This window comes from Danio rerio, chromosome 12 (assembly GCF_052040795.2).
Source record: "Danio rerio strain M-AB ecotype USA chromosome 12, GRCz13ab, whole genome shotgun sequence".
NCBI classification, from domain to species: Eukaryota; Metazoa; Chordata; class Actinopteri; order Cypriniformes; family Danionidae; genus Danio; species Danio rerio.
Genome location: NC_141032.1, coordinates 32,179,364 through 32,196,181, shown reverse-complemented (window position 1 = coordinate 32,196,181; position 16,818 = coordinate 32,179,364). Strand labels below are relative to the sequence as shown.

Here is a 16,818-nt window from a genome sequence, read left to right as displayed (position 1 = left end):
GAAAATATTACAGTGATTTTTATAATTATTCAGGCATTATTTGTCTTATCAGGTGACGGGTTTAATATTACATTATTGGTAAATGTGTAATTAACATTTGAAGTTACAATTACATTGCAGTAAAATTATATAAGTATTCAACAAACGGACCATCAAAAAAAAAAAAAAGTTGGTAACACTTTACAATAAGGTTCATTAGTTAATGCATTTACTAACATGAACTAATCATGAACAACACATGTACAGCATTTGTTAATCATAATTGAACATTTACTAATGCATTATTAACATCCAATTCCATGCTTGTTAACATTAGTTAATGCACCATGAGTTAACATGAACTAACAATAAACTACTGTATTTTCATTAACTAACGTTAACTAACATGAACAAATACAGTAGTAAATGTATTGTTCATTGTATGTTCATGTTAGTAAATGCTTTAATAAACATTAACTAATGAACCTTATTGCTTTAATAAACATTAACTAATGAACCTTATTGCTTTAATAAACATTAACTAATGAACCTTATTGTAAAGTGTGACCAAAAAGTTTGACCAAAATAATGACTGAATTTCACTTTGAGTTTGACTGAATGATTCTTTAACATTTTATTATTTAAAATTTTATTAGGCTTTTTTTGTTTTCAGGATTGGACAAATTCCAATGCATTTAATTGTCGTATTTGTGGGCAAAATGGTTTTGAGAGGTTTAGCCCTTGTTTAATGTCTAACAGAAAAGTCCTAATGCTATAAAGCAGGGATTTCAGCAGGGTTTAACACGAAGCCTACAGTAAAATCAATGAACAATCAATCTCAATTTCACATCTCTGAGGTTTCCACAGTGCTACCCTAGGGCAAGGTTTTAAGAGCATTTCAAAGCATTATAAAAACAAATCTGACCTTAGTGTACACCCCTACAAGTTTTGTGTGAAAACGCCTTTCCATGCACAGCTTGTTTTGTAGGATCGAACAAGCCATTGCAGTTATATGACGCAGATTATAGATGTGGATCTACTTTTTTCCTCTCCACACAACACAACAGAACCGAAAATGTTGCCTGGCTGGAAAGGGCAGCTGCATCCTCGAGTGGATGCTTCTATGTATATCTCAGTGATGGACCGCCTTTGTCTTGCATAATTGTTATGGAGATGCCACTGATCTAGTAAAGGCAGTGGGCCTGATGAGTAATAGCAGGTGATGGAGAGAGATGGATAAATTGCAGATGGTGCTTTTTGGCTGTCAACAAAGCCAGGCTGTTTTCTGAGAGAAGATCTATTAGCACCAATGAGAGCATGCCACAACTCTCTCTCTCTCTCTGCCATGATCTCTCACGCCGTCTCACTTTTGCTCTCTCCCTGTCATGCTTTGTCATTTTAGTTTCTCAGTTCCTCTCCTCGCATTTTTCCTTCTCTTTCACACACAAATGCGCAAACATGTTATAAAAAAAGAGGGATGAAAGAGAGCAAATAGCTCTGAATCAATATTTAAATGAAGATAGAATTAATGGACTGGTAAATGCAAAAAAAGTTTCACCTCCAGAAGTGGGTCGTTCTGGAGCAGATGTCATCTGCGTTTGATGGGAACACAGCTTTACAATGACATAAACTAGTTGGGCTGGCAGAGTTAACACATTCCAGTCATGCCCATTTTATAATGCTTTTTTTTGAGACAGAAGGTGGACATTTATTAACAAAGATGTTTAGTGACAAACAAGATTGTTGCATTTTTTTGGTTAGCTTTTTTTTTAAAAACATGTATTTTCAAGAATATGTATCTTTAGATGGATGCTGGAGGACTTAAAAAAAACTTTCCTCTATTGCTATTTACATTTTGAATGCAAAATTTGTAAAGAAAAGCAGAAAAAAAAGACTTTAGTCCAGATGTAATTTTGTTTTGTTTTTTTACTGAGGCAAATACTGTAGATCACTGCTTGAAATTGATTGAGTTCAGAAACTTGAGCAATCAATACAAAAAAATTAGTCTGGATTTGTTTGTGAATCATAGAATGCCTATTAAGGTAACTACTGTATAAATATAATGACTTCTTATATTAATGCTTTCACCTAAGTATACTTCATACTTGACCCAACTCCATCTATTAATCATGTGGTGGACTGTGTGCATTTTACCGTAGGGCAGAGTACATAACTTGAGGAATATAAAGATGAATGGAAGCTCTAAATTGAGCACACATCAGAGGTTACTTTAACACGTTCTCTACATTTTCATTTTAAATTCTCTATAAATCTTTGCATTATAATATTTTTTTTTCATACATAGTAAGATGTGATTTATTTTTTTCGTCATTTTTTAGTCTCAACCAGATTCAAAACCCATTGGCAAATCCTTATTATTATTATTATTATTATTATTATTATTAATAATTTTTCATAATTAAAATTTTCTACCTCATTAAATTAGCCTAATACAGATAAAATATTATGCCTTTGCTAATTGCTAATTGGAATGTTTTTAATGTTCTAAATAAGAGCATCAGCACAAAATAGAGGTTACATTTTTTAATAATCACTATTAGTATAGATTATGTGAGTATCAAGTCAATATACTATCAAGACTGCATCATGGGCATTAGAAGTGAACTATTAATTAAATTAACCTGTTTGTATGGGGAGTAATGGCCAGGGTTTTATAATTATCTAAAACTAAACCCCTAAAACTTAAACTAAAACAATAAAAGCACATTTGTGCTTCTTTTTTATTATTTTATTATTTTTAGTTATTTTTAAACACTTTTTATTAGGATAGAGCATTGGAGGTTACAGTCAGAAAAGTATTTGGAGCAGAGAGAGGGTAAGGGTCAGCAAAGGATCTCAAGCCATGAGCACCAAGGTGCTACACTCCCCTTTCACTTTATTTGGTATACCGCTTGGACCCCCTTTTGCCTTGAGAACTGCCATAATCCTTCAAAGCATAGAGCCTGTGCGAATTGTAGCGTAGAGCCTGTGCGAATTGTAGCGTCAGTTTCCTGTTCTCGGCTGACAAGAGTGGCACCCGGTTTGGTCTTCTGCTACTGTAGCCCATCGGCCTCAAGGTTGGTTGGTTGTGTTGTGCATTCAGAGATGCTCTTCTGCTTACCTCGGTAGTAACAAGTGGATATTTTCTCTTTTTTGGACAATTCTCTGTAAACCTAGGATATCAGGTGTTTCTGAAATACTCAGACCAGCCCGACTGGCACCTACAACCATGTCACATTCAAAGCCCCCCCCCCCCCCCCCCCCCCCCCCACCAAAAAAAAAAATATAATTTGTATTATATCCAAATAAGCATTTCTCATTTAAGAACATGAATACTAAATATCAGAACTATAAACAGTAAACCATAAAAATAATACAAAAAACTCCAAAGCATATTAGATTGGTTGAGGTTGAGATATTTAAGAGCAAATTAGCATTTTTTGAGTTAACCATTGCTTTAACTTACCTTTCCTTTATCTCTTTTTCCTCCACATGCACATTTGTTAACGTGGGTTTGCATCCCTCACGTTTAGCAGAGATGATCAGATGGCATTGTCAAGAGAATCCCTGATGTGAGGAGTGTGCTCAGCTTTGATAATTTCATTATAAACGTGGTCGCTGTGGGATCAGCCATAACAGTCCTCAAGTGGTGATTAATAGAAAAGATAATGAGTGATTAATTACTGTGGTGCCATCAGAGCCCATTTGAGCGGAAGTCATTGAAGAGGCCTTTTTATGTCAATGCCGAAGAGACACCCCCACAGAGACGCCACTGTCGACTTGATATGTGATTCGTCAAGGACATCGCCACCTTCCTGCCGTTTATGTTTGTCATGAATGAAGGAACAAGTTTGTCTGGGATTTTGAAGTGAGGTTGAAGTGACTTTCAGACTATGCCTTTGTTTGGTGACATGGTTTTATTGGACTTGTCCTTGGCCTAGAGGTTTGCCCTGCACTCCTTAGTTACTGTTGCTATCTTCATTAAGCCATCATACAATAACAGTGTGAAACTTTTCGCAAGATGTTTTTTGAAACATTTTGTACACAAAATCTCGACCTCTTGTTGAAGAGCATTCAAGTGGCACTCAATTACAGTATATGAGCAAAAAAAAGGCATATGAAAGATTTTAAAATATATGTGGGACATAACAAGATACTTAGGATGCAAGGGGTTACAGATCACAATGCATAATGGAGAAACCTCATGGTTTAAATTTGCTTATAATTATCATTAAAGTATGCATGAAATCAAGGTTTACAGTGTTTGTTTTGTTAGCGCACATTGTTAGTCTTAACATGAACAGTTAGTCAGTGCAAGTTAATCCACTCAAATGAATGAAACCGTTTTGGTAATCATTAATCAAAATCAAATAATTTCATTATGCTCTGGAATGGCTGTCTTTCACTCAAGATGTCAGTTTGACCACCACTCTACCACTGCAATATTACAATGGGTTTTTATTCTCATTTCTTCATTTGTTGAACTGCTTTCACACCATCTACATTGTATAAAGCACTCTAGTAATAAAGATAAATTAAATTGTTTTGATATGCTTAGCCACGCCCTTAGCCATAAAATAAATATTAAAGGAGGAGCACAAAAGTAAACCCCGCCTCCTACTCAGTATTCTGTTTCAGTTGGAAATGTGTCATCTTACTAAAGTAAAAGGCTATAGTTTGTTTACTACTGAGAGGATGTGTGCAAGCTTGCCAATGATGGCTACTTTAGTGAACAGAACCTGCATAGGCTGTGAATAACAGGTAATAAAGTTGTAAATAATGTTTAGTTTGTTGCACAGAGTAATTGTTTGGGAGCCATGCAGGAGGTATGATTTGCATGTATGTTTTTGTTTTCTCAAAGTGACGGCAGCCATGACAGGAGCCACACTCAGCAGTGAAAGTGAAACCGAAAATCCACACATCATTTAAATAACCATATCGCATTTTAGAGTTATGATTACGGCTAGCATTCGATGTGTTTTTTCTTTCATAGCAAACATAAAGTGTTGTGCATGAAAATAAATGTTTACTGGTTCAGTATAACTACCCTATATAATGCTTGTTGAATATAATGCAAGAGGGAATTTTACCAGTGGAAAAAAAAGGTCTAATAACGTTGGTAATGACAAATGACAAGCATATGTCTTAAATATAATAATTCACCTTTAGTATTATTAATAAGTGTATTCTGATTTCATAACTTGTGACAATACTGTGAATTAACAACTAGGACATTTTAAAAGCCCACCCTTCCAAGTCTATACCATTTACCATATATTAGCATTTTAACCAACAGTCGACCTGCACATAGACCAAGTATTATTGTTGTTTTACTGTATGTTTGACAAATAACAGTATTAATAGCCTACTCATAGTAACCTTTTTACATCTATAGAATCATAAAAAATTTGAGATTTATTTTAAGTTGTTAAAAAAATTGTGATTCTCATTGTAGCCAGAACCGTGCAGCCCTAGTTTGTTTGCCTAATGCCAAAGTTAACTTTTTCTTCAAATACCCCCCAAGTGCTGTTTAACAGAGATGTCAACATGTTTAAACATTATAGTTTTAAAAATTAATTTTCAATAACTAATTGTTTTTGTTTTTTCCCCCATAGGATTTATTTTTTATTTTTTTGCAAGATAATAGTATTCCACTTAAAGTGCAGTTTAAAAGCTTAGCTAGGTTAATTAGGTTAACTAGGTAAATTAAGTAATTAGACGGGACATTGGATGGCATTGATGTATTCTGTAGCCAATCGAAAAACAGTATTGCTTAAGGGAGCAATTATAAAAAGTGCTTTTATCCTAGCCAAGCTAAAAGAAATAAAATGTTCTCCTAAGAAAGAAGTATTGTCCTTTGTGATGTTGTGTATGTGTGAATGAGTTTTAATCCTGGTTGAAGATTCATAATGTTGAATGCATTCAGTGACGCATTAAGCTCTGTAGTGGTACATGTTGGCATTTGTTAGAAGGCTAGTTAGCCTGTAGAAGGCTTGGATTCCAGTTGACTAAGTGCACAGCTTCTAAGATTACCTCCTTTTAACCATCATTCGTGTTTGAGTGCTGTAATCAAGGCACTTAAAGTTATGTGGTTCTACCAATTTCATATGCTCTTTATGAAGTGAGTTGTGTATTAAGTGAAGTATTGCTATTTGCAGTGTTTTCAAGTTGGATAAACCATTGGTTTTCTTTTGTTATTATTATCATTAGTATTATTATGATAAAAATAACAATTTACAGTGTTTCTGCTGGTTTTATTCAAATTGTTCATTATGGTTCTATAAAGATGTCTGTTTTTTAATTTAGAAAGTTTGTGGGAATGTCTTCAGATGAGTTGAAAATATATATATTTTGTTTTGTATTTAAACAACATTATACTCTCAGAATATATAAATATATATTCAGCATCTACTTTATCTTAATAGCAAGAATTAATATTTTATAACTTTTCATAACTTCTTAACTTAAAGTTATAGCTTTTTAATTTTTTTTGTGTGCAAAATGTTTCAAGATGGATTTTGTTTGTTTCCATGATTTTACCATGTTATATTTTTACTAGTACAATGGTATTGCTTTCTTTTAATTTTAAACTTCTTATTGTAAGACTTAGCTGTATTTAGCTAAACCGTTTTTGGTGGCTTGCCAATGTATTAGATTATTTTTATTAGAATTTTGTATTAGTATTAGAATGTAGCTTTGCTTACCAGCATCTAAAAATGAACTGAGCATAAAAGGTTTAGCGGTGGTTATATATATATATATATCTATATCGCAAATCAGTTGAGTAAAATTAATATATTAATGATCATTAATGTGTACCATGAAGCATCCGCAATTTTTTATTCCTATTATGAAATTAATATGAAAATTTAATAAACTACAACTGCAGAAAAATGGGTCTAAATATATTACAAGAGAAAATATTTTTGAAAGATGTTTCTAATGCAAACAAATGTATATCAGATCCAAAATAATAAAGTAATCTTAAATATAAAAAGTTATTTATTCCTGTGATGGAAAAACTGAACGTTCAGTGTGAATGTCACATTTGGTGCTTGAGAAGCATTAATCATTATTGATGTTGAAAGTAGTTGTATTTTTGAAGAAATCAGAATACATCTTTTTTTTTTCTTTTTGTATGCATGCATCTTTGTTAAAGGAGCAATTTTCTATTTAAGTATGTATAACTGACTTTTAGTTTTGATCAAATTAATGCACCCTTGCCTAATATGAGTATTTTAGACTTTCAGAAAATAGTATCACCCTCAAACTTTTGAATACTATGGAACTTTGAAACTCCTGTGAAATTGCACATAATGCAAGTTGCTTCATCTGTCACCAGTGCTGATTCAGTTTTTACTTGTCACAATATTCATTTTAATTACAGTACCATTCATCTTATTATTACGTGGTTTTCAACTGCGCATTTCTAAAGTGTCTAAGAGAATGTGATTTGCTTTTTGTGCAAGACTATGAAGACATACTGTACATTCACTGTGTGTGGAGGCCATGTTTTTTTCTCGATGTGACCATGGTACAGAATTGAAGCAAGACCATACAAGTGACAGCATCACTGCAGTTGTCTTTGGCCAGCGTTATGCGACGCAATTAGAGCTTAAAGCAGCACACATTCCTTCAGCTTAAATCCAATAGCAATCAGCCTCGTCCTTGGTACCCAAATCAGCCGACATTTAGATATTGATCGACCGCCAATGAGGACCACTTTGTGTGTGTGCTTTTATCATCACTTGATTATCCAGAGATGATAAAGGCATCACCAGCAACTCTTCCATTTTCTCTAAAGCGAGAGAAGCTGATTTATATTGCTCTCTTAAGTACGACGTCTTTCAGTGTGTGTCTCCAGGGCAAAACGCTTCCTTTCTAGTTGTTTCGACCATACCTGCTGAAGTGTTGTTCATTATTGCTTGACGTTATTGTTGGTAATGAAATGAAATGAGACATTTAAGCGGGGCTTTGAGGTCTTCTTAAACTGCCTATCGAGTGCTTTACTGAAAAGTATGTTAATTGTTCCTTGTGGAGTTGTCTGCATCGAGGCAACTGGCATTTGCTGTGTGATTGAGCGCTTTATATTAAACTACATCGATCTTTTGTACTCATGTCACACCTGTGAACGCTCGCTCGTTTTTATACACCGACATCTACAGACTCTGATTAAATGAGAAGCTGGTATTGATAAATATATTGATGTCACCTTCAGAAGTAAAGGTGACCCCGGACTGTTCATGCACAAGCAAGGCAAATTGTGTACCATGTGCACATGATAGATAAACTATGTCCATCAAAGGGGCCAAAATAAGCAGTGTGCACTGCAGTCGTTATGGATGGGATTTTGTATGAAGGTTGCGAATCGTGCTTTTAGGGCAGCCAGCCAGTCAGTCGAATGGAGAAATTACAGGGAATGCATCATTAATTAAACTCCGCCGCTGGAATACTGATGCTCACGCAATCAATGGCAAAATAATTGCTTGTCATGCATGTTGTGGCAAGAGAAATTTCCTTCCAATCTTCGCATACATTTGATTAGCCAGGTCCTCCAAACTTTTTATATGGAACAAATGAATTATTCAACCACCTGTTTCTGTCTGAGCTGGAAAACAGCCAGGGTCAATGGCCTCGCTCTCTAACTCTCTCTCTCTCTTTTTGTCTGTCGCTTGCTTTCCATCTTTCTCTCCTTTTTTAATTCTATAGTCTTTCCCCTTCTTTTTTCATCTCAACCAAATTAGCATCTCTGCCTTTCAAATGTGCCTTTTTTTGGTTTGTTTTTTCAATGTCAGTCACTGAACTTGTAAATCACTGTCAGTCACTCTTTTTAGCAGCTTTATATTTGTTTGAACTTATAAAGATGTTTACTAATGTTTACTAATGTCTCCTTGCTACAGCAACTGATGAGGGAAAGGCAGCAGATGGCCAGTCGTCCCTTTGCCTCGGTCGCGGTGGCTCTGGATGTGGGCGGCACTGAAGGAGAACTGCTTCAGGGTGGAATCGAGGTTAGTTTGACATCTCACCTTTGTGTATTTAGCCGTTAATGTTTTACTCTGCTGCAGTAATGCAGCGTATGGCTAGGCATATACAGTATCGAATGCATCATTTGAATGCCAATGTACTATTAAGATGCATAATTGCACTTACACATTTTATTTAGCCATTTACAGCGATTCCTGGAATAGAAGGTTTGTTTTTTTTACTGTCTTAAATATTTGTGTTTTAAACATATTTATTTAGGCTTGGTGTATAGTGAATGGCACTCTAATGTATGTTTGTTTTAAAACTTAAAGTTTCCTATATATTTTTTTGTTCTAAATTAACTAGAACATGGATTGTCAGTTCATTGGTAAAAAAGTTACGTCCCATTCACACTACGAGTGACAAACTGTGACAAGTGACCATTCATTTCAATGAAGAGCGAGTGACCTCTGGCTGTGCAAGTGACAGCGACTGTGGCTACCAGATGTAGGCGTGTCAATCCATCAACTTTATGCAATTGAGGAGCGACTGTCTTGAGTGACAGCCAATACAACCATCAGTAGAGCTCACGTGATCCTTTCTCAGCTCCTGCAGAGCCCTGTTGTGTTCTCCATGCTGTAGACCTACACAGACCCACGTTTATGGGAGATAAATAGCTGTAATGACAGAGAATACACTTTTTTACTTGTGCATTTTTGTAATTGAGTATTTTACGTACTGAATTCATTAATATTTAGTGTTTTCTCTGAACAATGTTCACTTTTAGCGACATTTAAACTATTTTACTCTCTGTAAATATCACCATAAACCTTACCCAAGAAACCCTCAGGTGGGAACACTCACTATGGACTTCAATCATCACCCAGAGCGACAGGCACGTACAAAGTTGCTGCTAGTGTGAATAAGGCATTATGAGTATTTTCCTTTTACAAACAACTGATTATAAACAAAATTTCAAGAATATTCTCTTTTAGAGCATTTGTTTGCGGAAAATCTCAATAGCACGGTATAAAATACCGCATGTTTTAAGGTCTTTAATGCTAGAGAAAAATATATACTAACGTATGAGTGCGTATGTATGCAGTGGGTAAAATATTTATTGAACACTTCCTGGTAAATAAATTTGCAACGGAGCTGTTGACATGAAATTGACCCTGATTTTTACAAAAAACCCAATAACACAAACATTCAAAAAACCAAAACAATCAAAAGAAATTAAAAAAAAAATGTGTTGTGTAATAACAATGAAATGACAAAAGGAGGATGATATGTACATGATATGTCTATAAACTACTTGTATGTATTTAATACTTTGTTTAAAAGGCATTTTTGATAATGACAGCTTCAAGACACCTCTTGTATGGAAAGTGGAGTCACATTCATTACTCGGATGTGACTTCAACAGAGTCTTAAAAATGTTGACAGTTTTGTGGGTCTCTTCTATGACCTCTGGTCTTTAGTTCTTATTTTCTATTGGATTCATTGGCTGGGCCATTTTATTTATTTATTTATTTTTTTCTTTATTTTGAATTAAATTTTTCTTCTGAAACCAGCTACGAGTTTTCTTGGCTGTGCTTGTAATCTTGCTCAAATGTCCACCTTGTTTTATCTTCACCCTCCTGGTAATGCAGGTGTTGGGACTAAAGCAGCAAATATTCATCTCTGATGATTGCTTTCTAACTAATGAGCGATTTCAGCTGCTGTTCAGGCTTTTCCGTGTCCTTTTTTTCTCTTTTATTCATGTGTTCAATGCTTTTTCACTTTGTCAGTTCATTTTATTACACAACTTTAATTTGTTCATTTTTTTTTAATTTGTGGATGGATTAATTAGTAATAGTTTTCTGAGAAAAAAGTTCACGTTTACTTATTTTACCCATTTCATTAATTCATTTCTTTTTTCCTTATTTTATATTGGAAATAAAAAAGGGATCCAGCATAAACGTGCATGATGCACAAATGAACATGACACTTAAACAATTACCCGTTAATGCCAGTTTAGAGTACTGACAAAGTGGGTTTTCAATAATTATTATTATTATTATTTGTGAAGTTTGCATGTTCTCTCCGTGTTCACGTGGGTTTCCTCCAGGTGCTCCGGTTTCCCCCACAAGTCTAAAGACATGGGCTGCGTCCGAAACCGCCTGCTACTCAGTAGGTACTGTATTTGAATTTAAACATACTACTCGGCCGTTAGAAAAGTACGTTCTATACAGTATGAATGTGAAAGTATGAATGGAATTCGGACGTACTACATCCGTCATTTTGTCAAGGTCACGCGACCTACCTGCGTAATTTGCGTCGCTTCACTCCCATTCATGAATTCGCTCGCGGGGCATCATGGGATAGTGCAGCGTGCATGAGATGCGCACTCCAGAATTTCGCCGGAAGTAGTAAGTCATCCGGGTACTTCTTGCATACTTATTTTAGAATTCTATGTATTCGGACATACTACTCGGCTCGCATACTGATTTTGGCGTACTATATAGTATGGAAGTATGCGGTTTCGGACGCAGCCATGTGGTACAGGTGAATTGGGTAAGCTAAAATTGTTGGTAGTGTATGTGTGAATAAGTGTGTATGGGTGATTCCTTGTGATGAGTTGCAGCTGAAAGGGCATCAGCTGCGTAAAATACATGCTGGATAAGATGGCAGTTAATTTCGCTGTTGCGACCCCTGATTAATTAAGGGACTAAGTGGAAAAAAAAATGAATGAGTATATTATTTGTATAATTCTGTATAAAGTTTTCTTTTTAATTAAACCCAAAAGCTCTGCATCCACAGTTAAAGTAGATTTGAAAGGTAGTGTGTTAAATGCTGAAAAATGGCATAAAAAATCTTCTATTTTACAAGTAATCAAGGCATATTTTTCCCGCTGTGTTTCTATATATATTTAATGTACGTAACCTTTAAAATCAACTTAACGAGGTCTACAGTCTCAATAATGAGCAGCGCCAGGCAGAAACTGTTTGCAGTTTGACAGCTCTAATTTAAGTGCATGGGGATTCATGGCTGTTACACAAGAGACACGCACACAGACCTGTGAAAGCAGATGTACCTGCCGAACAGCAGAGACGTTCAAAACACACGTCCAGCAGCACTTGATGTGCCTCTCCAGAATCCATTAGTATAGAGTGGAGTGGTGCTCAGTGAGCATTATGGGCTGTTGGAGGACACAGCGCAAATGAAGAGAGCAGAAAACAACATACTCGTCAATCCTCCAGCTGAACGCTGTTCAACATAGATCTTTTTAAACAAACTTCAGCTTCACTGTTAGCAACTCATGGTTCTCATTTATGGGGACTTCAGCCTCGTGAAAAGAGCCACTTAAGTTCTGTGAAATTGTGTCCACAAGCCAGCTGCTGGGATTGTACGTTTTTGCTAGCAGAAGTTGGTCTTGATAGTCAACTGTCTGGTCTCAGATGGTAGAGCGCCTGCATATCTTGGGTTTTTATGTGTTGTTTTTACTGTATGCTAGGCCTGATAGTGTAAGGAACACCCTTGAATTTGCAACTATTTCTTTAAATATTGCAGTGCTTCCCACAGGCTTGAAATCTACTTGCGGTGGTAGCCAGATTAAAAAAACACATCCTTTACCCAAGGCACATAAATTACATGTGACACAAAAAATAATGTGATTTATAACAATACTTTTATTTATTATGACACTGTTATACACAGTTTCTTTTCAATGGGTTAAAGTTTTTAAAAACAATTCCACTATTACTCTTATTTTTATAATTCAATTCAATAATTACTTTATTGGCATGACAAATGGTACAAATGTATTGCCAAAGCATTTATAAAGTTCACATTTAAAAACGTTACGTCGGCGTCAATAAACTAGTGGTTAACTATAGCACCATAGTGCTCAGGGCTACCTGAATTTGAGTCCCGGCTCCAAGTCCTATGCACATCCTTCCCCTCTCTTTGCTCCAAATGCTTTTCTTTCTTTGCTCTACTTTCCTATCCCAATAAAATGTGATAAACCCCTAAAAAAAAATGTAACATACATATATAATAAAAAATACAGTAAATAGTAGTAGTAGTAAAAAAGCAAAGATATTTATGTATAATAATTAAATAATATAATATAAAAATCATATAATAATAAAATATAAATAATGTATCATATTATTAATAAATATACTGTGCATTCAGAAAGTATTCATAGCACTTTTTAAAATTTATAAAAAAAAACAAAAAAAAAAAACTGAAAAATCACATGTACATAAGTTCAGGTTGCTTTATTGGCATGACATTTAGTACAATATTGCCAAAGCATTTTAGATTTGTTTAAATTATGGAATATATCAACATCATCAAATGAATAACATATACAGCGAATGAAAAGTAAATTACAGGATTAAATGTTTAAAAACAGACAATATCTCAAAAATAAATATTTATTAATAATTTATTATTATTAATGAATAATTAGAATAAAAGGTGTATATTATATAACAGGCAATTGAGTTGATTGACCAATCCTAATGATGTACATCTATTTTGCAGCCAGTTTAGATGTTTCATCTTCTCCAAGTATATAGTAAAGTTTTTTTTTTTTTTAATTGTTTAGTTTAAAAAATCTATTATTTACTTTTTCTTTCTGTCTTGATGGCCGTGCTGTCAGCTGTGATGCCAAGTGGAAAGTAGTCTTAAATAAAATAGTAATGCAAAAACGCAACAACTTTAGAAAGCGAAAGTAAAAGTAGACTAGGAGATTGAGAAACACCGGCCGGATGCATTTTAAAAACCTCAAAAAGGGCCATCTCTTTAGGTCTCTGTAGCCCATCTCAGTTGGGTCTCTATGTGAGGGTGTCTGATGAAGTGTTGTTTACAGTTCTTTCACACATACAATGAGCAATACCAGTGCATGAGAAGATTTTCCACTGGTTAATCGAACACGGGTGTTTGATTATCTTGGGCGGATGCAAAAAAAAAAAAGGTAAAAATCATAATATTACTTGGTAATATGATAATATATACCGTATTGATAATATTACCGTTAATATGCCTGGTCGGCCCGCCCAAGTAAAATCTATGTGTGGGAAGCACTGTATTGTTTTTTAGATTGTTTTATTAACTTTAAAATAAGTTGTCTCTAAGAATAGATCAGATTAAATAAAATATTTGGATTTTTTTTTCCAATTAACATTAAAAAAAATTACCATTACCAAACTTTTCAAATATAGTATAGATAGTGTACACACACTGTAAAATGTTTTAGGAACATGTATAAATAAGAGCTCGATTCATAACCCTATTAAATATCATATATTGTATAACAAAAGTCTTTTATCTTATTTAGAGGTCTTAAATTGCAGGACAGAAAATCACATTACTTTGCAATCAACAAATAGCACAAATTTTATTTTAATTTTGTACTTAATTTTGACAATCTTTACCTTAAGGCATTTGTATTGTAATATATTTTAGACTATTAAAATGCTCATATTTTATCTCACTGGGTAAAACCAGTTCAGAATAAATCCTGATTCATTATAGTTAAAAGTGGTGTGTTATATAGAACATATTTTTTTCTGGTTGATACTGGTTTTCTTTAAAATATAAGTTGTGGTAAAAGTCTGTTATACTCATTTTACTGAATATACCCTCAAGCCCCTCTCAGTACCCTAATGTCATTCCTTTTCTGAAATACAGTTGTGTTGTGTCACTTTTTAAGTTCCTGTCATCATTGTAGTGGAAGGAAAAACACTTTTGAGACCTCATTTCTGCTGTTCCCTTCTCAGCCTCTCATAGGTTTAATTTCAACCTGTCCAAATAATACACAGACTTAACTCAAGAGACCCGTTATGAGCCACCACCTTTCAGAAAGTATGTTTCGACTCAGAGGTTTGTTCCCTCAAAGCTTTGATTGCAACAGCATTTCAAGGTTCGCGTTCAAAATTTGCCTGGGAATATTGTAATGTAACACAAATAAATTCTCAGTAGTGGATCTAAATTGTCTGCAGTTTTTTCCCACAACTTTTCTTCTGTGTGCTAAGCACATATCTTTGTATGAAGTCCTTATATGTATATAAGGTTTTAGCATATGTGTCCCATCATGTCGTTCTTCCTCGGTCTTCATTATGTGCTCGGTGATCAACGTTGACACTTCTTATAGTCTGTCGTGGCAGATCCAGATGTTTGCACCACTTTGCTGGGATCTGGCAGCAGCTGAAGGTGAAAGGAGGGAAATGAGAGCAATTCTGTTCTATAAAGGTTAATGAGACAGCATCTGGTGCTGTTGAATTGTTTAGCATAACCTGCTAATAAAAAAAGAGGACAATCCAGACGGTTCAGCACAGTAAAATGTGCCTGCAGCTCAGCTTCTGTCTGTGGTTCTCGCAGGGTAGCTGATTCAAGAGAAATGTTAATAGCAGGATTAACCAAGGTCTGGTTTTTAGCTATTAACTCTACGCTAGCTGTGAATTTTCTAGGCTTTTCCCAGTATAATCTGTAGTAAAAGAGAACCGTGATGTGAATTCTTGAGTGCCACAGCTCAGTAGTAAAATGAGACAACCCAATGTCAATGCCTAAACACTAACTGTGACTACATCAACATGCAAAGATGAGACTAAGCTGTGGATTAAAAAAGGAAAACAATAACACAACTTCTGTGTTTTTATAAACATAAAAGAAGAACAAAATTATGGACTGTTTAGCAAGCCTTCAAAAGCTTTCATGCTTGTGATTGCCAGATGTCAAGAGTTTAAATCCATCTGTCCAAGGTCTTCCCTTTGTTTTACTTCATCTTCACAACCTAGCAGCCATCAGCATGTGCTGTCTTCATACTGAAAAAAGGCAAACGTAAGAACTTTAATCACCTCCACTGCAATAACCTGCTAAAATGAAAATAGAATAAAGCCAAACTGTGTTCCTTCATGCAGCCATTTTCACTTTTTGTTACTTTTCAGGGGCGAGTTCCATATTGGTTATATTGCTTTAATATGTATTGAGTGCATATCAAAATGGTGCACAGATGGCTAAACGGTGAACTGTTGTTCACTCATGTGTCACTTACAGCACACTTATGCCATAAGGTGAGTTGAGACTTTGAACATGGTTCATAGCAACAGTGCAACAAATCAGCAGCTTTTCTTTGAAAGAAACGCTTAACACTTTATTACAAGCGACTCGTTTGTGTTCTGACCACATGTACTTGGTTGTGTACTCTATCAATAAACTGTTTAGTCTTTTAAAAACACTGTTGTAATACATTGAGCCACTAAGCATTGTTCTTCTGACGTGTTTCTACAGGAGGTAAAAGCAAATTACTCCCAAATATCTCTGTGTTAGTAAATGCAAGGCTATTTATGAAATCCAGGCATAACACTGTATGACAAGGTTTCAAATGACTGTTCTATAGTATACAGCTAATCAATCTGGCAGGTTCTGGCATGCATTCAAGTTCTAAAGAAATTATAATTAATAGATTATTTTAAGTAAAACAAATATATTTAAAGATATCGTATACAAGTATATTATTTCACTCACCTGGGAAATGGAGGCCACTTGAATGGTTTGTGAGCACAATTAAGTGCACACAGCTTGCCATATTATCTGAATATTGTAAGAAATAATTCCAAAAGTGTAAAACCACATCAAACAAAACAAAAAAATAATGTATATGCCGAGTTCAGTGGCTAATCAGCTGGAATTAGCTGAGGTGATGAGACAGCGAGCAGCGAGACTTAGCTGTCACTCAACTGGCCACACCCTTAATTATGCAGACTTAATATAACTGAACAAAAACAAAACCGATGGTTTATAAAAAAAAAAAGATCACCCACCTCACAGTTGTCATGAAGGGTAATATTAGCTATATGAAACAAAACCATCTTTTGTACCATT

The 16,818-nt window shown here is 34.8% G+C and overlaps 1 protein-coding gene and 1 long non-coding RNA gene across 2 annotated transcripts in view; both read left to right on the top strand.

The window, feature by feature from the left end:
- Positions 1 to 16,818, top strand: part of LOC147834503 (uncharacterized) — a 755,156-nt gene that overhangs the window by 513,038 nt on the left and 225,300 nt on the right. The gene's annotated exons all lie outside the window — the stretch shown is intronic.
- Positions 1 to 16,818, top strand: part of atrnl1b (attractin like 1b) — a 191,197-nt gene that overhangs the window by 151,141 nt on the left and 23,238 nt on the right. Inside the window, exon 27 of the mRNA XM_087276489.1 lies at positions 8,880 to 8,987. Coding sequence (XP_087132615.1) covers positions 8,880 to 8,987 — 108 coding nt within the window. The remainder of the gene's footprint in view (positions 1 to 8,879; positions 8,988 to 16,818) is intronic.